The sequence below is a fragment of the Anabrus simplex genome, chromosome 11, assembly GCF_040414725.1.
Source record: "Anabrus simplex isolate iqAnaSimp1 chromosome 11, ASM4041472v1, whole genome shotgun sequence".
Lineage (NCBI taxonomy): Eukaryota > Metazoa > Arthropoda > Insecta > Orthoptera > Tettigoniidae > Anabrus > Anabrus simplex.
Genome location: NC_090275.1, coordinates 61,762,446 through 61,788,431, shown reverse-complemented (window position 1 = coordinate 61,788,431; position 25,986 = coordinate 61,762,446). Strand labels below are relative to the sequence as shown.

At 38.4% G+C, this 25,986-nt stretch overlaps 1 protein-coding gene across 1 annotated transcript in view; it reads right to left on the bottom strand.

Moving 5' to 3' along the window:
* LOC136883145 (ADP-dependent glucokinase) overlaps window positions 1–25,728 on the bottom strand; it is a 45,130-nt gene extending 19,402 nt beyond the window's left edge. Inside the window, exons 1-4 of the mRNA XM_067155328.2 lie at window positions 25,397–25,728; window positions 17,642–17,832; window positions 12,915–13,011; window positions 2,074–2,210 (exon numbers count right to left, since the gene is read on the bottom strand). Coding sequence (XP_067011429.1) covers window positions 2,074–2,210; window positions 12,915–13,011; window positions 17,642–17,832; window positions 25,397–25,728 — 757 coding nt within the window. The remainder of the gene's footprint in view (window positions 1–2,073; window positions 2,211–12,914; window positions 13,012–17,641; window positions 17,833–25,396) is intronic.
* Window positions 25,729–25,986: the final 258 nt, after the last annotated feature.

Sequence of the window (25,986 nt, the reverse complement as noted above, 5' to 3'; positions counted from 1 at the left end):
GCATACAAATGTCATGTTTGTGTGTGCATGTTTACTATGCGATATGCATAACATATTAAAAAAAATTCTCTATTATTGTTTCTGTGTTATTCGTTCGTCACATTTGAGAATATCCGTTAAATAGCAATGTGAAAATTTCAAATTTTGTGTTACACAGATCTCCTTCAGAGACATTAAAAATGCTCGAAGAAGTTTATGGTGAAGCAGCAATGAAACTAATCCAGGTTTACACCTTGCATAAACATTTTTATGAAGGTCACAGAAGTTTCAAAGATGACCAGCGCAGCAGTCAACCTTCCACTGCAACAAATGAAGCAAACATTCGGTGTACATGTGATGTTGTGATGGGTGACTATTTCTTTTGAACGACATTGGACGTGTGTTTCACACTCTCCTGATCTGTCACCACCTGACTTCTTCCGTCTTCTGCGATTAATGTTACCACCCGATTTCTATCTCTTCCCGCAGCAAAGAAGTCGCTTGAAGGGGTAATGATTGAGGAGTGCTGAATAAATCACTGCATATGAGACAACAGCAGTGAGACTGGTTTCATATAATGCAATGCTTCCAAACACTTTATGCACATTGCAGAAGTGTGTCACTGCAGAAAGGTACTACAGTGAAAACCTCGTTCGTGCATTCCTCATTAACATGTTTTCCCACTTAGCATATTGTGAATTTGAAGTCCCGATCCTCATCGTATTAAATCTATATAAAAATACCTCGTATGTCATGTCACAAATTTTTGCTATTACCACTTAGTACGATCACATTTTTCGTAGACCTGAAAATATTGCTGTATTTGTCATTCCTTCTCAAAGAAAAGTAATTTTCAACTCGGGTGAGATCCGTCACCACAACTGCGTGATTACAAGAAAAGGCCTTCCTGAACTTCAAAGGATAAGTTGCACTTTCGGGGAGCAAGCTGTTAGTCACAGGAATGTTCAGTTTTACTTGCCGGTTAACAGCAAGATTGCTGAATAGCAGAGCGAGTCTGTTTGTACTTGTATTTTGCATTCCATTCAGAAGCTAGAAATATATTTGGTGTTGAGTGGTACAGTGAAGTGTAGCTAATATTTGTTGCGTGATATGGTAGCCTATTATCTGGATAAGAAACATAATCATGTGAAATTGACTAGTGTGGTGCATATTTGTCGTGATAACCTAGTTATGGACACAGAAAACGTGAAATTCCTTAATAACTAAATGAAGACAAAATTAAAAATCTGTCAAAAAGTGAACTGGCATAAGCGCGCAGAGGTCACAAATGTTGAAACTCAATCACTCAAGTTGGTCGAAGTTTTATTCTATTCAAAATGGCGACCAAAGTCATTCCTCGCAGTTGCACATGGTCGAATGTAACCCACCTCTAATTCATTGTCTAAGAGTGTGACTAGAAAATAATGTTTAATAACCCACTGCTCCAAAATAAAAGGCTTCTACTAACATTTGTTTTAGAAAGTGTGTGATGCTCAATAATACTTAAGATATTTTTGTTGGCGCCTGTGCACATGTTTCCATTCTGGTTTTTTTTTCACACCTTTCAGTGTACCAGTACTTGTTATTTTATAATCCCCAGCAGAGAAAGTTTTCATATTTGTTCTTGTGTTTTTCACACCTTTTAATACTTTCCTCCCATCTTTAGAAATGGTAAACAGGCCTACGTTTTTCACTGTATCCGCAGATACATGACTTAAAATGCCCTCATGTTGGAAAAAATCCTATCTAGGGTTTCCATATCCCTGTTGGATAGTTTTTATTTGTATATTCATTACTATGTTTTTTCGCTTAACTCGCTCTTTTACCTTCTTCCCTGCAGGAACGTCTTAACGAGGTTTCACTGTATTTTGAAGGATATGTTAGCTAAATGAATGAACAAATTCTGGAAATATTCTTAAGCTAGCATGTATAATCACAATCAGACATCTTAAAATTCATAAACCCAACTGCATCCCACTCAAGATATTTCAGTTAGCGAATACCTAAAAAAAAAATCTGTGACATCACGGAACGCAAAGAAATATTTGCTCATCTCTTTCTTTTTCCTACTTGAAAAATTCAAGCTGACCTCACCTGGTGCAAAAGGATACATGTCCATCATCTGCAACCCACTAACCACAAGAAGGCTTGGATTAAATTTCTTCAGTTCCTCACCAAAAGCTTCCAGAGAGCTAACAAACGGATTGTTTTGGTCATTATGTATGATGAATCTGAAAGAAGAGGAAAAAAAACCCCACACAAATGAAATTTTATGTGATATGCATTATTTACATATCATAGATAAAATTTAATATGGTGAAGTTTCCAGTTACAGCTCGGACAGGAACAGAGAAAGATATTTAGAAATGTATACAAACAACATTCTGTCTGTACATTTTGAAAATTATAATTTTGTCTGACTATAAAAAAACCTTTCCTTGCCATAAAAAGATCTTGAGACGATCAGTTCAATTTCTATCACGGAAAAAAAAAAAAGAAAAAGAATGAGCACATGGTATTGTATGTTCCTCACGTTTAATATTTTGTTAAACTTGCCTAATTATTATCAAGATATAATAATTCACCTTCCATGTAGATACAAACCCTGTGGATACCCACAACACATCGAGTGAGTTGATCGTGCGGATAAGGTCGCACAGCTGTGAGCTTGCATTAGGGAGATAGTGGGTTCGAACATCACTGTCAGCAACCTTGAAGGTGGTTTTCCGTGGTTTCCCATCTTCACACCAAGCAAATGCTGGGGCTGTACCTTAATTAAGGTAACAGCCGCTTCCTTCCCACTCCTAGCCCTTTCCTATCCCATCGTTGACATAATACCTAACTGTGCTGGTGCAACGTAAAGCAAATTATAAAAAACACAGCCACAACATTGAAGATCTACTTGTGATACAAATTATTATAATTTTGTTAAATACCACCTATTCAATACAATAATAACTTGCATATTTATTCAGTTGTTGATATGGTACATGTTTCGCTCCTTTTTCGTGAGCATCATCAGCCAATTATCATTTACGTAAGGTTAAATAAGATCATGAATCTATTCTATTGGATTAAATTAGGCTTGTAAACCTGATTGGCAAATCTTATTATATTTTACAAGTCATATAACAATAAAATTATGTCTAAGCTAAAACATATTTGTCTAAAATCTATCTAAGTCTAATATTTTATTGATTAAACTCATCTGGTGAACATCCTTTAAAATTATTTTTAAAAACCTTTCGAGATCTGGCTAATTGTATTGATTTAATGTTGCTTGACTTGTATGATTGTCGTTGAAACTTCGTTAACTACATTAACAATTTTCTACAGTTGATAATTGCCTATGATATGAACATTTAACTTCTTCTCGATGTTGTTGGAGTAACATTTGTACAAAATGTATTGGCATTAATCTTATGTTTTCAATACGAGAATATTGTTTATGAACAAACTTGTTGGTGAATAAATACTTTCTAATGTGAGGTAGAATTTGAATGATTCTCGTATATTCCAAATTGGGCTTGTTGGTATATCTGTAATGAAAGATAAAAAATATATGTTTATGGTTTTGATTATAATTTCGTATAAACTTCTTATCAAAAGAATTGTCACTTACTTTTCTTCCTGCTGCGTAATTGTCTAGTGTTACTCCTAGCCTCTTGCGAACTACTTCTTGTTCTGTTTGCACTCCTTGTATTATATGAGTGAGTGTGGATGAGTTTAAGTTTTGGCGGGGAGTGGGAAGGGGAAGTGAAGATAGGCGGTGCATTGATAGCTGCAGTAGATTGCACTGAATAGGTGGTATTTAACAAAATTATAAGAATTTGTAACACAAGATTATGAGGTGTCGTGTGGTCAGCACGACGGATCCTCTCGGCCATTATTCTTGGCTTTCTAAACCGGGACTGTCATCTCAGCGTCAGATAGCTCCTCAATTCTAATCACGTAGGCTGAGTGGACCTCGAACCAGCCCTCAGGTCCAGGTAAAAATCCCTCACTTGGCCGGGAATCGAACCCGGGGCCTCCGGGTAGGAGGCAGGCATGCTACCCCTACACCATGGAACCAGCATATTATGTTATGCACAGGTACAAATTGTTGGAAACACTATTTTAAAAAATAATAAGAAAGAAAAGGAGAGTCTCTGTGGCTCAGGTGGCAGCACGCCAGCCTCTCATCACTGGGCTCTGTGATTCAAATCCTAGTTACTCTACAGTCTGAGTGTTCTGAGAAAAAATTTGATGCTGCTTCTGATTCTATTCCAGAAAATTGTGTTTGTACTCAATACTGTATTAGATTTGAGATTCTGTTCTGGATGACTCTGCACTATGTTGCATTGTATCTGTTTAATTTCTTGAAAGCAAACTCCATGCTACTAAGAAAGGAATCCCTGCATTTTATGATGAATTCCTTTTTTTGGCAATACAAAATGCTTTCAGCTGATTCTTGTGAATTATTTCCTAAGCTTCCCCCTTTTCTACATATTCCTATTCTGGGATCTTTATTTTCACATGAACATACCCGTTTTGACTGAGTTTTCCTTCATGTCCTATCCGTGGATCCCTCCAGGAGTACAAGTCTCAGTCCATTTTTATGGATATCTAATTCAGGGAGAGATGAGCAATGCTGTGTGACAACACGTTCCTAAATATTTTTCCCTTTAGGCAAGTAAATTTCCAATGCAATGTATTATGTCTGTGACAGAAGCATGGCACGACACAAGAATGGATGGCGGCCAATCTACACGACCACATCACATCAAGCATGTGGCCACCTAACTTGACAGACCTAAATCTCCTATGTGGGGTGTTGTCGAGTGGGAAACTAATCAACATTTTCACAACATGATTGATTCCCAAAAAACTATCAGTATCTGAGCAATAAGAACCGCATGATTAATAAAAGTCTCCATTTCTGCATCGAAGCCATTATTCAGACTAAAGGATACAAATACAAAGAGTAAACCTGTAGTCCAAACATTACTTCCTATATGAAACAAATTCTGAATCAATGTACAGCATTTCATTATTCATCATACTGTTTTGTACTGCCTTTAACATGCCCTCCAATACCTCATGCACCTGTTGTACCTGTTAATTTAAAGAGTTATTTCATACTTAATACTACAATTAATTTTTTTGGGCTATGAAAATTGTACCGGGTGGTACACCTCTATGCTGCACATTTAAATCTTCTGCCTTATAGTACTCATCTACAGGAGAAACAGTGAACTTAAAACTGGACCAAATTATAAATTTCCTCAGAAGATGTCACTACCTTAATTTTGTGATTATGAAGTTACCAGTACTGTGTGAATTTCAACTTTTTTTGTTTTCTGTTCCTCAAGAAGTGTGGACACTCTCTCATAGATGTCTCTACTAAGAAACTATGATCATGCACCCTGGGGCGAAGTGAAAGAACTTTTTTGAAGAAATTTTGTACTCATAAGTTTTGTTTCTTTACTAAATTTTGTTCATTCTTTTGTAGGTTGGCAATATTTAGCTTTTCCTTCCGCCAGTTTTGAAGTTAGGTAATCAATAATTTCTGTTATTAATTTTCAGCCAATCCCGCATTTCTTCTTCGATTTTGTGTGTAACTGTTTAATGTAGCCAATAAAAACCTGGGGGTGTGGCTTGATTATTCATGAAAGGTCTCGAACCTTCCCCGAGGGTTTATAAACTGCGGATTTTCTCATTTCTCTGCCACTCGATCAACATCTAACTAAGTGTGTGGACGTAAAGCAGGAGGCAGGAAGCACCTCTTTCATCAGGCAGCAGGTCTTCAGTAAGGTAATGGCCGTTTAATATCTTTATTTCTTGCTAGCTCAGCAGTTTAACCCACGGGAAAGGTCCAAAACCTTTACAATGTAACCTAATTTCCTAAATATGTAATTTTCTGCTGGCTTATGTAAAAACTTAAGTAAAATCTGCAACTGTAATTCGGGGATAGAAAGTGATTTACCCTCTCGAGCTCCCCTTCATATTGGTTTGAGGTGACTACGTTTTGTAACTGGTTTACTTCCTTTCTGTAATGTCTTAAATTTTTCTTATACGAGTCACCTCCATAGTTTGGGAATAGCGCCTGTTTCATCGGCCTAGTGCCTTTTAGGTTTTAAGAAGCTACATAGAGGAGTGCAAGTGTTCGACTTCTTTCATTTTTGGGCCATTTATTTCCTGTTATTTCTTCTACACGAAGGCCCTGTAGGCTGGGTACGAGACACTCCTGTTTCATTTTTGTAAGTTGTGCCTTGATGGTAATTTATTGTAAAGTATGGTATTGCCTTGAATAGGCTTGAAAAATTGAGAGCGTGTCTGCTCTTTTCTAGTGTTGTTTGGATGCCTCTGGGAGGCTTGACATTGCAAAGTGGGAGAAAGTGCTCCATGTTATTAGGGGATTTCTGCCCTTGAAACAAATTTGGATTTTGAGCTAGGAACTCAAAAATTGTAAAACTAAGGGCTTGTAGCCGAAGTGTGTTAAAGATTCAAAATCTTGAATTTTTTTCCCCCCTAAATCTTGTTTTTAATTTGTTATGTAACTGTTATCTCACAAAGTGAGAATTTGTTAACTTGTTACTTTTCGAAAATATAACCTTCCATTTCAGTTTAAATTCTTTCTTGACAAAGTAGTTAGACCCATTCACCCCGGCACCTTCTTTCACCTCTGCTGATCCACAAACCATGGTAACAAAAATGATTGCTTAAGAATCAAGGCACATAAAGCCTGTTCTGCCTTTTTCTTTCTTAATGCAAGTGCATTATCTTTCCCTTAAAGGTGTATCATTTTAGTGTTACTTATTTGTTACTTAATCTCTTACATCCATTATGTCTTCCACTTCAGTTTTATATCAGTATTCTAAAATATTGGTGTAATTTATGCATTACTTCTAACAAATATATGCTTTTACACTTTATTTAAATTGATCACTGAATTAATTTGATCATTTATCGTCTAATGACTGACTTAGAAGCCTGACTTATCGTAACAAGACAGAGTCTCTCCTTTCTACTCCTTTCTCTGCCCGCACTAGCCTGTGATTGTTCCTAGTCCAGCCATAAATACCATAATATTATTATACAAACATTATATGGAGTACGTATTACAAAAGAAAAATACAATTTTTAGATATGAAAGAACATTGAACAAGTTTGATTTAAGGGCTTTGCAATAGAACATATCACTGTTTCGAAACCTTTCTCGCAAAAGTCAATATCCATAATGACAGTGGCAGATACTCTGCACCATATAATTAGTGATGCCATGGAGGACGAACGCACTAGATTTTCACAGCCATCTGATGAGCTATGACTGTACCTAAGACATAGACTTCAATTGTAAAAATCTTTCTTATCGGTAAAGAGAATTTTTCTATGACCTTTTGCGCGTGTCGCTTAAGCAGTACTCAGCACATGACCAGCCTCTGCTGCTTCAACTGTGCTGTTAATAATAATAATAATAATAATAATAATAATAATAATAATAATAATAATAATAATAATAATAATAATAATTGTACCGGGCGGTACACCTCCACGCCGCGAATGCAAATATTGCGCCAACTGAAACTTCTCTACTGGAGAAACTTGGAACTTTAACTACTGAACTAATTCCACGGTTATTCAGAAGATGTCACTGAGTGTTTTTTATTTGCCTTTTGTTTTTCAATGATTAAGAGGTGTGGACAATCTCTAACAAATGTCTCTACCCAAAACTATGGTAACACACCCTGGTGCAATGGAATGAACTTTCTTGAAGAAATATTGTATTCCTAAGTTTTATTTTTACTAAATTTTGTTCTGTGGTTTGTGGGTTGGCAATATAAATCCTTTCTTTCCGCCCGTTTTGAATGTAACCAATCAGGAATTTATGTAATTAATTTTCCACCAATAAGGTGTTTCTTCCTCGTCTTGTGTATTAGTTTTTGCTGTTATCCAATAAAAGCGAAAGGGTGTGTCTACTCATTCCTGAAAGGTCTCGAATGTTCCACGAGGGTATATAAATTGCTGATTTTCTTGTCTCGGTGCCACTTGAGTAACATTAACTTAGTGTGTGTGGAAATGTAGCAGGGGGCGGGAAGCGCCTCTTTCTTCAAGCAGCAGTTCTTCTACAAGGTAATGGCCTGTTAACATCTTCATTTCTTGCTAGCTCAGCAGTTTAACTCTCGGGGAGGGTTCGAAACCTTTAGTATGTAACCTACCTTTTTAAAATGTAAATTCTTTTCTGTCTATGTAAAATCTATAAATTATAAATCTATAAATTACTGTAAAGCGGGGATAGAGAGTGCTTTACCCTCTTGAACTCCCCTTCATTTGGAAATTGAGGTGACTACATTTTCATAACCGTTTCTTCTCTTCCTTAATATTAAAGTTTCTCATATGGGTCACCTCCTTAGCTTGGGATTAGCCCCTGTGTTTCGGCCTAGAGCCACTTAGGTTTTAAAAGTGTATTTAGGAGTACAAGTTCACGCCTCCAATCTCTTCTGTACTTCGGGCCAGTAACTTAACCTGATGTTTTGTTTTCTTCATGCGAAGGCCCCGTAGGTTGGGTATTAATTACCCCTGTTTCCTTGTGTGCCTTAAGGGCAGATAAAAATGAAGTTTGTTGTAGCCTTTGATAGGCTTGTAAAAATTGAGAGCGGGTCTGCTCTTTTTCTTAACATTGTAATTAGGAGCAAGTGCTCCTCGTACTTAGGGGTTTTCTGCCCGTTAGCAATTGTGGTTGTGAGCTGAGAGCTCAGGAATTAAACTTGGGGCTCGAAGCCCAAATCTTGTCACGAACTGTAATTTGTTAATTTGTTGATCTGCTACTTGGTACCTATTATACTCTGTTAATTGTCGATTTTGAAAAGAAAATATAACCTTTGTTAAAGTTTTAAATTAACTTTAATTTTGTAGTTGAGACCTATTCCAGCCCGCACCTTCTTTCACCTCTAACTACCACGGATATCTCCATAACAATAATAATAACAATAATAATAATAATAATTACTTTTAATGTTTTTTGGGGCATTGTGTTGTTAGGAAGGGCCAAGAGTGCTGCAAGAAAGTGCTTTCAGACCAACATCACTTCCTATCTAGGGCACTGTTCTTCTTGAAACATTCACTGCCATTTCCTTTTGATTTCACACAAGATTTTGGTGACTTCTTTGTTTTGTGGCATTAATGAGCTATGGTATCCTAGTACACCTCAAACAACCCGAATGAGGGCAGTCAGATGTACTCTTCACAGCATTCAATTGTTTGAGAGATGAACACTCCTGATACCAAACTTCTTAATGATGTCAAAGATGTCTGAAGGCTGTCTTCCTACCTTGTACAGCACTATTACAACAAAAAAAATTTAATAACTGCCCCATTCTTTGATTATGAGACAATGGATATAACAGAACCACTTTGGACATTAATGCAAACTGTTTACAAGAGAAGTTCTCCTATATGCCACTAGATGGTATCATGGGAAAAATGATGGAATTTTGCAGGTAGGTTGTAACAGTATTTACGGCCAGACTAGGTATTCTTCTTTGCGCGTGTTTCTATCATACTTCTTATTTTTCCTATTTTTATCCAACAGAAAAAAGTGTTAATCTTCCATTTCTAATTACATAAAGAAGTACCTGTTTGCCCTCCCGATGGTATCACCACCTTGACGAAGGCAAAATACATTTTGCCGGGTGTTTTGGAGGCTTGCATGTTCAAATGATCCTTAGAGCTATGCCGGCGGGAGCATATGCTCCTGGTAGGGCCACCCAAGCCGGACAGGTCTAAGGTGATGATCCAGACTAAGAGTAATACCCTGGTCCTCCAGGTTGGGGGTTGGTACGTGGGGCTAACAACTCCACTACCACAAAACTACACATTGTTCAGAAACCAAATCAAGATAACCGGACTGTCCCAAACTTACGACGACTAAAGCGCGCTAAATGGCAACGATACGGATATATTGGAACATGGAATGTGAGAAGTATCTTTCAGGCCGGGGCTAGTAGAAAATTGGAGGAGGAATTACTTAAATATCAGATAGATGTGGCAGCATTACAGGAGATAAGATGGAAGACAATCGAGGTGACAGATCTACAGCACTACATTTTGTTCAATAGTGGGGAGGAAGAAAATAGAATAGGAACAGGGTTTATGGTCAAGAAATCGGTCAGTCATAATGTGATTGAATATGAAGCAATAAGCCCCAGACTATGCCGGTTAAGATTGAGAGGGAGATTTGCCAACATATCACTAATTAGTGTCCATGCACCAACAGAGGATGCCGATGAGGAAGAGAAAGAACATTTCTATGAAAAAATGGACCAAGTATATGACAAGTTGCCCAAGTATGATGTTAAAGTTGTCCTAGGGGATTATAATGCCAAAGTAGGCAAAGAGAAAGAAAACCACCCAGTGGCAGGATATCATAGTAAACACCAAGAATCAAATGAAAACGGGTGGAAATTGATTGACTTTGCCTTTAGCAAGGAGCTGGTGATTAAGAGCACATGTTTTCCCCATAAGGAGATCCATAAAGAGACATGGATATCACCGGATGGTCTGACAAAGAACCAGATAGACCATGTGCTGATAGATGCGCGACATGCCTCCAATATAATGGATGTGAGAAGCATGCGTGGTGCAGACAGTGATTCAGATCACATACTGGTGAGGATCAAGTTCCGAGAAAGACTGGCAATTAAACTCAGGGACAGAGCTGAGCAGAGCAAGATCTATAATGTAGAACTGTTAAGGGATGAGAAGAAGGAGGAAGAGTATAGAGACCGGCTGCAAAGAAAGCTACAGATGGGCAGAAACGGAGATGTGGACATCAACACAATGTGGGAGGAAACCAAGCTAGCAATAAATACAACGGCGCAGGAAGTACTTCGAGAGAGATGGAAACAGAGTAGAAATAAATGGTATGACGAAGAAGTGGATAAGGTTCTGGAAGAGAGAAATCTTGCCCGACAAAGAATGCTACAGAGACCCACTCGAAATAATATTGCAGTTTTTAAAGAGAAACGGAGAATAGCAAAGACATTGATAAGGAACAAGAAAAGAATAGAAGAAAAGGAGAGAGTGGATGAAATGCAGAAGAATTTTGAAAACAAACAAGGCAGAAAATTCTTCCATGGGGTTGGACAAGTAAAGAAGGGAAATCAACCCAGAGTGAATATGCTTAAGGATGAGACTGATAGACTCATTGTTGGGAAAGAACGAATTCTGGAAAAATGGGCAAAACATTTTGAAACATTACTTTCTGTCAGACCAATAAATGAAGAAAAAGAAGGATCAGACCACATGGAAACTTCAGAGAGAGATGAGGAGGGTGAATATGGAGATGAGTGTGAGGAGGAAGAGATGGATGAGGAGAATGGAGATGAGGATGAAGACGATATGGGATCACAATCGATTGCAGAAATAAGAGAGATTATAAAACAATTGAAAAGCAATAAAGCCCCAGGGAATGACCTCATAACAGCAGAAATAGTAAAACATGGAGAAGTGTTGGTGAAGAAAATACACGAGATAATAAAAAAGGTATGGGAAACAGGTACAATGCCGGAGGACTGGACACTAGCAAATATATGTCCTATACATAAGAAGGGGTCACGCATGCAATGCAAGAATTATCGAGGTATATCCTTACTGAGTATAGTATACAAAATCCTCTCTACAGCCATAACAAAGAGAGTTAGTAGTAGAGCGGAAAGAATTATAGGGGAGTACCAAGCTGGTTTCAGACCTGGAAGATTGACGATGGACCATATTTTCACCATGAGAATGACTCTGGAAAAGACATGAATACAACGTTCGACTAGGGCATCTTTTTATAGATTTTAAACAAGCCTATGACAAAGTTAAGAGATCGACATTGTGGGAAACAATGAAGGAGTTTAAATTCCCACAGAAGTTAATAAAATTGACTAAGATGACCCTGGAGAACAGCAGAAGTCAGGTAAAAGTGCAGGGAAGTCTGTCAAGATCTTTCAGAACCGAAGAAGGCCTAAGGCAGGGAGACCCCTTATCACCAGTGTTATTTAATCTAGTGTTGGAGAAAGCTGTAAGATCAGTAACTACTAATCCGGGTGGTAATATTTACAATAGACTGATCCAAATTTTGGCTTATGCAGATGATGTGGTGATATCTGCTAGAAGTAACGAGGCACTTACAACTGCCTTGAGGGAGCTGAAAGATGCAGCTGGGTCCTTGGGCTTGGAGATAAGTGAGGCTAAATCTAAATATATGGTAACAGAGAGAAATGGAAGGAACACTGAAAAACTCCAAGTGGATGGTTACACCTTTGAAGCAGTAGATAGTTTCACATATCTTGGCTCAGTAATAACATCAGAAAATAAAGTTGAGACAGATATTGTAAATCGAATTAAGGCTGCCAACAGATCTTACAGGGCACTTAATCCCCTTCTGAGAAGTAAAAACTTAAGCAGGAAATTAAAACTGACTCTCTACAAAACAATAATTAAACCAGTGCTTATGTATGGGAGTGAGGCATGGGTATTGACTGAGGCCACAGAGAGGAGATTAAATGTATGGGAAAGGAAAGTACTGAGGAAGATATTTGGACCGGTGAAGGAGGGAGATTTATGGAGAATCAGAACAAATGAAGAAATAAGATTATTGTATAAGGAGCTGGACTTGGTGACATCAATCAAAATGAGACGAATTGGATGGCTGGGGCATGTACAACGGATGGAGGAGGGAAGACTTCCAAGGAAAGCACTGACAGGACACCCTAGGGGCAGGAGAAGGAGAGGTCGGCCCCGGATGAGATGGCTGGAGGATGTGGAGACTGATCTGAGGACCGTTGGAGTCAGGAGGTGGCGTAGGCGTGCTGAAGACTGGGACGACTGGAGAGCTGTGGTCAAGGAGGCCAAGGTCCTTAAAGGACCGTAGAGCCATGAAGTAAGTAAGTAAGTAAGTAAGTAAGTACCTGTTTGCACGTGGTGAAGTATAGCTGCCCCACTCCTCATCAGCTTTGTACTCCAGGATCAGGTGGATATCATCCTTCTGCACATCTCCTCCCACCACTGCCAAACACACACATATGGACAAACATAAAGGTGAGTCATGCCACACAGCAGTTAATAAGCACAAGTAGGAAAGGGCGAAACATTCCTTATAACATGTAAATCCACTAGAAATTACACTGAGGCACAAATGGGGCACACTATAAGTAAAACAACAAAGTGTTATTCATAAAGGCTTCAAAGGCATTAACAAAGGACACAATATATTTCTTTGCTTATATTTTACACGAGTAATGGGTGGCATTCAGGAATCAGTGCACATATCGAGAATTTTATAGTGACAGCCTTGTTCGAAATCATTAAATACTTTATAATGAGACCTTAGATCTTGTGGTGACTAATAAAGATTTGACAGAGTATTCATCAAAAGTATGAAAAAAATCCACAGCCTGTTTCCAATCATTCGACCGGGTCAGGAATGGAATGAATGAAGCCCCATCTAGCCGTGAGGATAGGAACTGTGCCGGCTGCCAAAGCCTGTCGCACTCCTCAATGAATGACAGATGAAATGAAATGGTATTGGAAAGTGTTGCTGGAATAAAATATGACAGGGAAGAACAGAGTACCCAGAGAAAAAACTGTCCCGCCTCCGCTTCGTCCAGCACAAATCTCACAAAAGTATGGACGTTTATTAAAAAGAAAATGAATACGATCTCTATCTGTTGTATAAATTTAATTCATTGTCGACAACTATATTTTCGTCGCGTTTGCTACTAAAATGTTTGAACCATGGTGTTCTAAAGCAAAGAATCTTGTTTCTGAATTTGGAAAACTGCTACAGGACATCACAGATGATTCCCGTGCTACTGAATATCTCTGGTAGTGTATGGGCATCGCTATCCAGAGAGGGAATGCTGCAAGTGTCATGGGGATGTCCATTTACGCTCCTTCCTCGGAAGGAATATTTTATTTTTAATTCTCGTATCAATAATTATTCCATTTTGATGCCATTCTTTAATCAGGTGATGGAAGAAGAAAAGTCACTTGAATGGTTTCAACAAGATTCAACCACTGCACATACTGCAGAAGAATCCCTTTTTACAATCTCAGAAGTGTCTGCAAACAGAATGATCAATGTTCACTTTCTCCCCCCATCGCTCCCCCGATCCAACAGTGTGTGATTTTTACTTGTGGAGTAGACTGAACGAGAGGGTTTATCAGACAAATCCTCATACATTGGAGGAACTAAAAAACCCATTATGAATGAGATCAGAAACATTACAGTGGAAGAACTCAGTTGCATCAGTCAGAATGTGCTTTCCAGGTACAATGCCTGTATAACCCAGGAACGATGATACTTCCAGCATCTGTTATAAGGTAAGATTGTACTGCATTGTATTGTCTTGTATTGTATACACAGTACTATATTTGAAGCAGGGAGTCCAAGAGTGCACACTGCATGAACACTTGGTGGCTGAGAGGCAAATGCATTGGTCAAGTGTTGAAGCCCTGTACTACTACTACTTTCTTCAGCATATTCCATGAACTTCAGGGGTTGCTAGATCCATCCTGCCTCATTTTGGCTTTTAATCAAAGGTATAATTCTAGACGTCAAGTGATTTTTCAGCTGAAAATTCCAACCTGGAAACGACCAGGATTTGAACATCAACTGTCCATGGGGAAATCCTGCAGCTAAACCATTGTGGTATTCACATCCTCCATTACTGTAGTTGGGTTATTACTAATTATTATTATTATTATTGTTATTATTCACTGGAGGAAAAGACTTCTGTCATCTATAAAAATGACTATGATGAGAGTAATTCACCACCACTTTTGTTTATTAATGAATAAAGTTAAGCTATTCGCTTTACATCGCACTGACACAGATAGGTCTTATGGTGATGATAGGATAGGAAAGGCCTGGGAATGGGAAGGAAACGGCTGTGGCCTTAATTAAGGTACAGCCTGGTGTGAAAATGGAAAACCACTGAAAACCATCTTCAGGGCTGCCGACAGTGGGGTTCGAACCCACTATCTCCCGATTATTGGATACTAGCCGCACTTAAGCGACTGCAGCTATCAAGCTTGGTAATAAAGTTAAGCAAAAGAAAAAAATTCTATAAGGGTTTACATAACTCGTGATGAGTGCATTTCTAGGTGGATGTATAATTATTTGCTTCTAGTGGTTTAATGTAGCACAACACATCAAAGGTTTTTGGCAATCCAAGGATAGAAAAGGGCTAGGATTGGGAGGGTAGCAGCCATGGCTTTAAATGCTGAGTACAGTGCCAGCATCTGCCAGGTGTCAAAATGAGACGTCACAGGAAACCATCTTCAGGGCTGCAGATGATGGGATTCGAACCTACTATCTCCCGTAAAGAAGTCTGCAGCTACGCGACCTGAACCATGTAGCCATCTTGCTCAGTATGTACAATTTTAACATCCTTTTGACAATATCAGGGAAGCTACTTTCATGATAATGTCCTTTAAACTGATTCATCACTATCAATCAACTAATATTGGCCCTAAATGAAAAGTCGTAGTGTCTTAAGAAGGAAGTCTTTAAGGCCTGGAGTCTTCAGCATTTAAGCACTTAAACATCAACCAAATGAGCTGGGATCTGGACCTGCAAGCTAGAACACTGAAGCAACTCTCAAACCAACTACATTATGCAGCCAGCCAAATAAACTGAAAGAAATGTTTGTGAAAAGAACTGGGCAGTTTACACAGTCATGGTTCTGCTATACAGTACATGAAACAGAAAAAATATTCATTCTTCTTTCCTTTATTACAGTTTGCTACACCAAATGAGGTTGCAATGCGTTTTCACAGACATTTACTTGGAACGGGGTAATGATCAGGAAAGCATAAAAATAAATTACATAATTCCTACAAGCCTAATACAATAGGAACAAGCACCCAAATTTCAGGTATTCAATATCAAGCATTGCATTTTGGCAGCAATTCTACACATGATTTTCTTTTCTGGGTAACCTACACTAGTATCAAGTTAATGTTAACAGTATAATTTATTCCAGTGCCTGAAATCCCAATCTTGATACAAACAATTTTCATCTTCAATCCTCACAATAACAAATCTAGTTATATATTTTCCATACAAAAGAGGGTACGTAGCTAAGAATCAGAGACAAACAATGAAACAAGTGGTTCATATCATTGTGGAGGGTTGAGTCTAGTTTTAAAATATACGGCAATGTGAAATTTAAAATTAGCTGCATAAAATTATAAACACAAACTAGTTACTAGTGAGAAATTTCTTATTTGCATTGTTAGTTTAGCCCGTCTGATGGCCATGATCTTTATGGTGTGAAGTCTATACGGTGTAGCCCATTGTTATCCGGTAAGTGCCGTTGGCTGAAACATTTTTCCAATCAGAATGTTGACTGGAAGGGTAGGGGAGGAGGTGGTATACAATTTCTAATCACTAGATTACGTGCCAAAAGCCAAACTTCTCCACAGTTTTCATACGGAGTTAGGACATATGGCTGTTGATTGTGATTTGTCAGTCAGATGGGGACATAAAGCCGCAGACCTTTGGTGTTATTCGACAGGAGTAGGCTATATGCCAGCACTGGGTTTCACCTTCTCTCCTCCTGCTATCCTATCATCAGATCATTCATTTCATCTCATTAAGCTCTCTAGCTGCCTCTGTGGATCAGCGGTAGAGTGTCGGCCTCCGGATCCCAAGATAGCAGGTTCAAACCCGGCAGAGGTAGTCGGATTTTTGAAGGACGGAAAAAAGTCCATTCGACACTCCATGCCGTACGACGTCGGCATGTAAAAGATCTCTGGTGACACATTTGGTGTTTACCCGACAAAATTCATTAAATCTCAGCCATAGACACCTAAGAGAGTTTCGGTTTACTCGGTCTGCCATCTAGTGGGGGCCGAGAGTAAAACGGAAGGTCGAAATTGACGAGCAGACAGCCAGATGGCGTCAAATTGAAATGTCTGCACACGGTTGCTGAGGCCATACGATTGTTATTGTTGTTATCTCATTAAGCTCTCTGATGACGGTGACATCAGGAAGGGCATTCGTTCATAAAAACTTGCTACGAAAATTCATCTCACTTCATACCCGACCCCACAGAGAAACGGTACAAAGGTTGGACAAACATACATAGTTAGTTACATTTTATTTTGTTAAGTGAAGTAATTAAAGGTATAATCTTGAACAACATTTGAATGAGTAAAAAGAAATTCAGCAGAATAACTGTACAGTATTATTTTTAAAAACTTGTCTCTTCAAAACACAACAACACAAAAGAAAAACATATTCCATTCTAAAACAAAACCTAATCAACTAACAATATTTGAGAGTAAGTCATGTAAAAGAACAAACATAGGCCTATGACAAATTAAGTCGCGTATAACTTATAAAGGAAGCAAATGAATAATAAGTTGATGTTGCTACAATCCCCTTAAAATTAGTGCAGTTTAATTTTCTATTATTGAGTTCAATTCAAAATGCATCTTTGTATTGACTTTGTCCTCATATACCTAATTTCTCCACTAAGAATTCTCAAGTAGAGTTAAAGCTGTCACACAGGGAACTACAAAAATTTGAGGATTAAGTCATGCAACATTATTTATATTTCTAAAAAAATGAGGAAACTGAACATTTCTCTCACAAACAGAAGTAAGAAATTAACAGTCAAATACTAACCTCTGACTCCTTTAGGTAGAGTTTTCTGCAGTTCATCAGTCATTTTGGCTGCTAACAAAACTTCACATCCTTCAAGATGAAAACGACTTGCCATTACAGGGGCATTGCCTCCCAGACCATAGTGGGCACTGTTCATCTTCTCGGCATTTGCCACAAGGGTATCGAATAGAGAACCGTTTGATACATATCTCCTAAAATAAGAACACATTTCTTTAACAAAGCACATAGTGTGCTTCCAGAAATACAGCATATCTATAGAAACTAGCATCTTAAACAAGTGGATTATCTACCCAGATTTACGTATGGCTCTCGTATTAGTACTTAATACCATATTACTGTAAGTGATCAGTAGAGGCACCTGTTTTAAAAGCGCAAAAGTTTTGTACAAATTTGGCTCAAAACACAGAACTCTAACCAAAATTGCAAAATAATCGACAAAATTATATTGAATCACTCTCTGGTCCAAGAAGCATAATGAAACAAGATTTACAAAATGTTGAAGTCTCTCATCTTATTTTTATTCTTATTTACATTTTATGGCCTTCATTGGACCACTCTAGCCAACTTTATACAAAGAATTTTTCAGTTTCCTGTCAGCCCAGTACTTCTTCATTCTCTCTGATCTTATCCTTCTTTCTTCATCTGAAATCACCCTTCCTATTGTCTGTTTGTTGATTCTGATTTGCAGTCTGTGAGTTTCTTGATTTTGTCAGTTTTGTTTCTTAGGTCTTCCATTGTAATTTGTAGTTCATCCATATCTTCCTTGATTTCTGTAATCCACTTAATGTTGCACTTACTATTCCATAATTTTTCTATTATTCTCCTGATGATCCTGTTCTCTGCTGTCCTAATTAGATGTCCAAAAAATGAAATGCATTTCTTCCTGATTGTGCTCATTACTGGTTCTATTTCCTTGTAGACTGTTTCATTAGAAGCTACTCTCCAGTGTCCATCTTTTTGATGTTTTAATGATTCTTCTCTTTATCTTGAGTATTTTGTCTATTTGTGCAGTGTTAGTTGTTTTGAAGACGGTTTCGCTTGCGTATGTTATTTCTGGTTGAGCGACTGTTTTGTTTTGTTTTAATTTTGTCTCTCATCTAATAAAGCAAATTCTCATTCCATGAGAACTTTCAATAACAGACTAGCCTGAACTATACACAGTGTTTAGAGATCTTGTTTGTAGTTCATGCAGAGCAGGTAAGGATATTGATGTGATTTCCATTCTTCTTTTCCTGAAATCAGAATATGGGCATTTTGTGGAAAATAAAGGCTTTATGGATCCTAGTCAGTAATTTTGATAGTGTGAGATCATTTTCAATGTACTGTGATATAATGTCTGACAGGAAAAGAGCTCTGACTTCCAATAATATGAAACTCATGGTATCTCTGTCTTTTTTCAGACTGATGTGTAAATTATGTATGCAGGCCAGGCGCTGCTTGTTAAAGTGGCAAGATAAAATATTTCCAAACATTCCTGCTATGTAACATGTGTTTTCAGCAGAGGCATATCTCTCATGTCTCCTGTACATATGTAAAATATTATGTTTATGGCAACTATGATATCAACTATCTGTTCACTTAGCTTTTATTACTGAAAATGAAATTATAGACAAAATAAAATAAAAATGTACTGATATAATTTCTTTAAAAAAAAAAAAAAAATGTAAAATTTGGCAGAAATGTTTCACCATAACAGGTGCCTCTAGAGATGAGATTTAAGCAATGCTGCAGTAGGAATGGACTAGGACTGTGAAGGTACAACTTTGCTACTTGCCTGGTATAACAATGGGACAGCACAGAAAACCATCCTCCAGGGCTGTGAAGAGTGTGGTTTCGTGCAGTATCCTTCAAATGTCAGCTTACATATGTGAACAGCTTGATATTGAAAGGGGACTTTGGCAGATTTTACAAATTTGTTTTCTATTTGCTTTACGTTGCACTGACACAGATAGGTCTTATGGCGATGATGGGACAGGAAAGGCCTAGGAATGGGAAAGAAGCGGCCGTGGCCTTAAGGTACAGCCCCAGCATTTGCCTGGTGTGAAAATGGGAAACCACGGAAAACCGTCTTCAGGGCTGCCGACAGTGGGGTTCGAACCCACTATATCCCGGATGCAAGCCCATAGCTGTGCGCCTCTAACCGCACGGCCAACTCGCCCGGTAAATGTTTGGTTTTGATGCGACACTACAGATGATAGGTAGGGCCACTGTTTGGTGTTGAAAGGAGACTTCTGCAGTCCACGCCAAGGATAGTTGCTTACCTCTCTCCCGACCAACTGACCCCGAGCTGCCTTCCACCTGGCCTTTTATAGGCATAGGTGGTTTCGCGTGTACGAGAAGACAGCACAGGCGTTAGCCGCGAGAGAGGCAGCGAGAGGTCACCAAACAGTAAACCCCTCATTGCTGTTTATTTAAAAATTATATAAATATAAATACATTGCGTAACCATCAGGCAAACTGCCTGTTACAAAGTGTGTTAATTCACAAGATACAAGAAACATATTGACAAAGAAATGATGACCCTTCTTTACAAACGAAGATACATAGAAATGATTTGAAGACAAGTCACATGGTCTCAGGAAGGCCCGTCAGGGACCGTTGAAGCACAGGAATAGCACAGGATCGTCGTTGCCCTGCAGCCAGCTGCAGCGTTACGCCTTGGTTGCTGATTTGCTTGCCGCCCCGCGACGTCCGCGTCCTGGTCGAGAAGTGGTGGCCCCGCGGGTGACCGCGGGCTGGCGGAGAGCTGGTGTATACGTGAAGCCTTCTGGAAGCACGGCGACCTGATCACCGGTGGCCCGGTCTACCTGAACGGCCACGTCCCACCCCTGGGCGAGAGCCAAGTATAAGAGGTTGGTTGAAGAAGTATTTCTTCTGAGAAGGGTCCAGGCGTGGCCACGCGGAGATGGCCCACAGGGGGGTTGCTGCGTCGTGGTGATCGCGACCGGTCGGGATTAGATGAAGTTGATCCTTTAACGCGGCCGCGATCTGGTAGACTTTGGCGTCGGGCGGTGTTGGGAGACCTTTGTCGTAGGTCGCCGGTGCTAGCTGCCTCCAGGGGATGACGTCGGGCTGGTGTTGAGGGTCCTGGTCGTCCGTGCCGCCGTCGTCGTCCTGGTGCTCCTCGTCTAAAAAGTCATGGACACGTGCCTCCATGCCTTTGAAACGCTCTGACATTGCTTGGATAGCGGCAGTCAGAGTTGCAATGTTCTCCTGAGACATTTCCTGGTGGGGATCTATTTCTTGAAGAATAGCTGTGACAGTGTCAGTTGACGTGGTACTCTGTGTTGATCTGGACTGGTGCTGGACTAGTGTGATGCTGGTTGCTTTGTTGACTTTCCGACGAGGAGTGAGTCGTTGCTGTCGATATGTCGCGTCCAAATGGGTCTGCGGCATACTCCGATGACCGACTGGGGTAACAGGGGTGACGTACCCAAGAAGCTGTTACCGGAGGTTTAGTTGCTTACTTCTCTCCCGACCAACTGACCCCGAGCTGCCTTCCACCTGGCCTTTTATAGGCATAGGTGGTTTCGCGTCTTGTGAAATCTCCATGTAATGTTAAATGGAGACATCTGCTCTATATAGATGTGCATAATTGTACGGTATTGTTTTCGCATTATTTCATTACAATGAACTGTTGTTATTGGAATTGCTTTCTGTGTTGAGTGATTCTTGTATTAATATTGTACTGTATTTTCATATTACTATTAGCCTATGTTTGTCATTATTGCTTCTGTGTTCACATTGAGAATTAGATTTATACCTTTCAAAAGCAATAACAATACATTTTGTAATTATTTCTGGGTTTTATGTGAAAGTTGGCATTGAAAGTTCCAAAAGTTCACTCCATTTGATGTATCAAGGGGACTTCTGCAATAATAACAAAAGTATTTTTTTCATAATCTATGAATTGATTTTCGTATTTTTGTGCACTGAAGTGTGCATTAGTACAAGCATCATGCACTGGCAGAAGTGTAAAACAGACTAGATTGATATTTTTCATAATATAGACAATTTTTTACCTTCTCCTGTAAAATTTAGAAACTGTTAGAAGTCCCCTTTCAGTATCAAACGATTTATGTGCACATTCCGTATCTGAAAAAACTCTCTCAGCAGATTTTCATACAGAGACTCTGGAAAACGATAACATTCAGCCAAAAACGTCCGTATATGTCTGTTCTGTTACAGTCATTTCTGAGATAAAGCTGTTTGAATGGACAAGTATCAAAATAACAGGAAATGAAGACATTGAAACTAGGTTACTACTTTTTTGTTCAAGTTTTGAGTACTGTTTATATATCTTCAAAACTTTCAACAACAACATTGAGGCATTTTGTTTCATGAAAATACACTCACACCACATTCTGAGAATACTGTTAATAACGATTACAGCTGACTCGAGCATTGCTTATGATATCCCACCACTTCCCAACTATTAGTCCATTAAAATGATCTTGTATTCCTCCTTATAAGGGTGGTGATGGTGGTATGCCTTAAGTGCTTACAATAAACATGGCTTAATCTGATCTAAAAAAAAAAAAATTAATATGGAAATTCTAGTGAAGATAAAATTTCTACTGTAACCTATATCTCTTTCATGGTCAATTAGTGGAATATTTACTCTACAATCCCATACAAATTAGTGCAGTTTAATTTTTGATTATTCTATAATAATAATAATAATAATAATAATAATAATAATAATTGTATGGCCTCAGCTACCATGTGCAGACATTCTAATTTGACATTATCTGGCTCTCTGCTCGTCAATTCCGAAGTTCCGTTTCACTCTAGGCCTACTAGAGGGTTGAGTACACTGTATCTCTCTTGGGCATCCATGGATGAGTTTTTAATTATTATTGGGCAAATGTGTCGCCAGAGATCTTTTACATGCCAACATCGTAAGACACGGTGTATTGAATGGACATTTCCTGCCCTTTAAAAAAAAATACCTCTGTTGGGTTTGAACCTGCTCTCTTGGGATCTGGAGGCTGACATTCTACCACTGATCCATAGAGGCAGCCCTATTATTATATTATTGTATTCATATCAAAATGCATCTTCGTATTGTGCACAATCTCAATTATTTCTCCATTAAACTCAAGCAGAAAGTTATGGATGTTACAAAGGAAAATAAATGGAGGATTACTTTTGATATTTAAAAAAACTTTACGTAAAGTTTTCTGCTTATAGTTTATGAAGAAAAAAAAAAAAAAAAAAAAAAAACAGAAACCCTATTTAACACAAATGGGTGTCCATTAACAAACTTTAAGAGTAAATTTTACTAATCTTTTATCAAATCAATCAATTGAAAACACATGCTGATACATCCTGATCTATTCAGTGCAAATGTCTCCATTTGGTAGTAGGTATTATATTCCTTTATTTTTTTTTTATGAATTCCTCTCTCGACCTATCTCTTCTTTATTTCTCAGAATTTTAACATCATATGGTTTTCAGAAGTGTATTGTGGAGCAAATGATAGTGCTGTCGGCACCTCGGAGAGCTTCCCAGTGAAAGTCTGTATATACCAAAGCTCCATACTGTCGCCATTGCTCTTTGTCCTCGTCACGGACACAATCACATGGCACCTGCAAAGGAGTGTCCCTTGGACTCTCTTATATGCAGATGATGTCACCCTTGCTGATACCAACAGAAGATGATTGCAGCGTCAAGATGAAGACTGGAACAGGTGTCTCTCTCAATACGGTCTTATACTGAACGAAAAGAAAACCGAATACATGGCAACCATCACAAGCAACGGCTCCATCCAAGTTGATGGAAAGACCTTAACGAATACCATTAGCCTGCTGAAATGTTCTGATGTTCGGTTCTGATGTTTGATATTGGATTTTACACGATTCTTTCACCTGCTGATTACCATAATTTTGGTTTTCTTGATATTTATGGTTAGGTCTAAGGTTTGATGTTTCTATTACAATAGGCCTTGCCAACTTTTTCTGGTTTAAAGCTTAGGATTGGATATTATACAGCATACACATACTCGTATCAATAAATTTGTGTATTGGTCAGTCCACTGTTGTACTAAATAAAAACTCACTGAAAGCCTTCAGTACTGTTCCCTATTACAATGCCTATGATATCATAGGAAGGGAGATCTAATTTAAATACAAAGACTTATTGCAAGATGACTAATAAGTTATAGACCTATCCTTGGTTATCTAGACTGATCAAGCATACTGTACCCTTCGAAAAATCCTCAGTATGTTTTCAGTCATTCGAATGGGTCAGGAATGGAATGAATGAAGCCCCCATCTAGTGGCAAGGATATGAATTGTGCCGGCTGCTGAAGCCTATTGCACTCCTCTGGGGCAGTGATTAATAACTGATAGATGAAATGAAACTGGAATGTGTCATTGGAGACGACAGGGAAAACTGGAGTATCCAAAGGAAAACCTGTCCCGCCTCTGCTCTGTCCAGCACAAATCTCACATGGAGTGACTGGGAGTGACAGGACCCATCGGTGAGAGGCTGGGGTGCTGTACCCCTTATTGGATTAAAATAACCTATATTCTTTTTTTAATTCTCTTAAAAGAATCATATACATTAACAGCTGCAAGTGGTTAATCATACATTCATTTCTTTAACCATAATAGTTAAAATAATTACCAAGGGATTAATGCCAGGAATTTGTTGGTGACAAAATTTGGTGTCAACAAAGAAACAAATAGGCTAATGAAAATGAAATTCAATGTCAACAAAACCTGTGATGAGATCAGAGGCAGTAACACCTCATATAGACTATTTGGAAAATTTTTAAAGAATAGAGAAATAGGCATTGCATTATGGAAGACATCCTAATCAGTATAATCAAGGGCTCTTTAAGCATCCTGCATTATCACCTGTACTTTTTATGATTCTGTTATGATGTTTAGTTAATTTCTCATATAGCCTACTTTATAGGTCTGTTTTCCTACTGAATTAACATTTTAGAATGTTAAGGTGGCATGCTGCATGTCTGTCAGTCTTTCTAGGTTTCCTTTTTTGCTGATTACCATTTGCTGTATTTTTATCACCACTGTAAATCATCTATAACATTATTATTTGGAATTCAGGATCCTTGTGGTCATAAACTGCTTAGTATACTGATGCACTTGTTGAAATAAAGTATACAGTACACATTTATTGCAGAATGCAAAATCATCACATGAATAATAATGGGTTAATACCATAGCTATCTGCAAGTATAATTCCTTACTTGTGGAACTATCGAACAGGGTGCATTTAAATTAAAATACCTATGTCACAATGCCAGTTTCTTCTTTCTTTCTAAATTACTTCACTGGATTAAATTTAACCCTAATAATATTCCATAATTTATTCAGATATAGACTACCCTATATAAAAAGGGTAAATATTAAAGAAATGTTATTAATTCAGAAATAATCACCATGAGAATTTACAGCTTATAAAAATTAAAATTATTTCTTTTGATCTGCAGTGTTATACGGTTGCCTGTCTAGGATAGGCCCTATTCTGTTCTTGCTTCACAAGTATCAGATTCGGTTATACTGCTGTTCCAGCATGACCCTTAAGTTATACTGCTATAGCAGATTCGTATAACTGTCCACGATGAGTCTCGTCCAAACGAAATATTGTTTTTAGAAGGTACTGTTGTCAAAATATTATTTAATGTAAGAATTAGAGCGCAATAATTAGCGCTGAAGGTCAATTTCACCTGAACATTAATAGTATGAAACACAATGGACTAGTGTCCAAATCACCGGTACTTACTCTGCTGCTGCCCCGTGTCTAAAGAAATATGCATAAGTTTTTAACAATTCTTCAGTTGTACTTATATCACTAAAATGTTCTGGATACATAGCTGCCACATCATACATCAACAAGTCCTTGCCGTCAACGAAGAGGTCTTGACATGCACCATAACCAATAGCTACTTTCGCTTTCGTTCTGACGGAATGTTGTCTTTCTACCTCAACCAAACCTTGTAGAACCGAATTCAGTCTGACTTTTAACACATCATTTGAAAAATTCCTGTAATAAATAGCGACAAAAACAGCAATAAAAGATACGGCAGTGCCTACTCGAAATGCACCGGAGGCCATGTTTAAAAATGAACTGGAGACAAATGAAACGCTCAAGGCCGCAAATGACACTCAGCTGATGGCCTTCTAAAAATAAACCACGGAAACTCTACAACTTCCGCATGCCCGTACGAGTACCGTCTGCGGCATAATTCGTAGAATACGTCTGTGGTTACCGTTTGAATTGCCTGAACTTCTGCAGTATCATATGGCGTAGCTTTATTCAGTTGGCTTCCAGAAAATCCACCGTGCGGCACAACCTAACCTCAATCTTTGGCC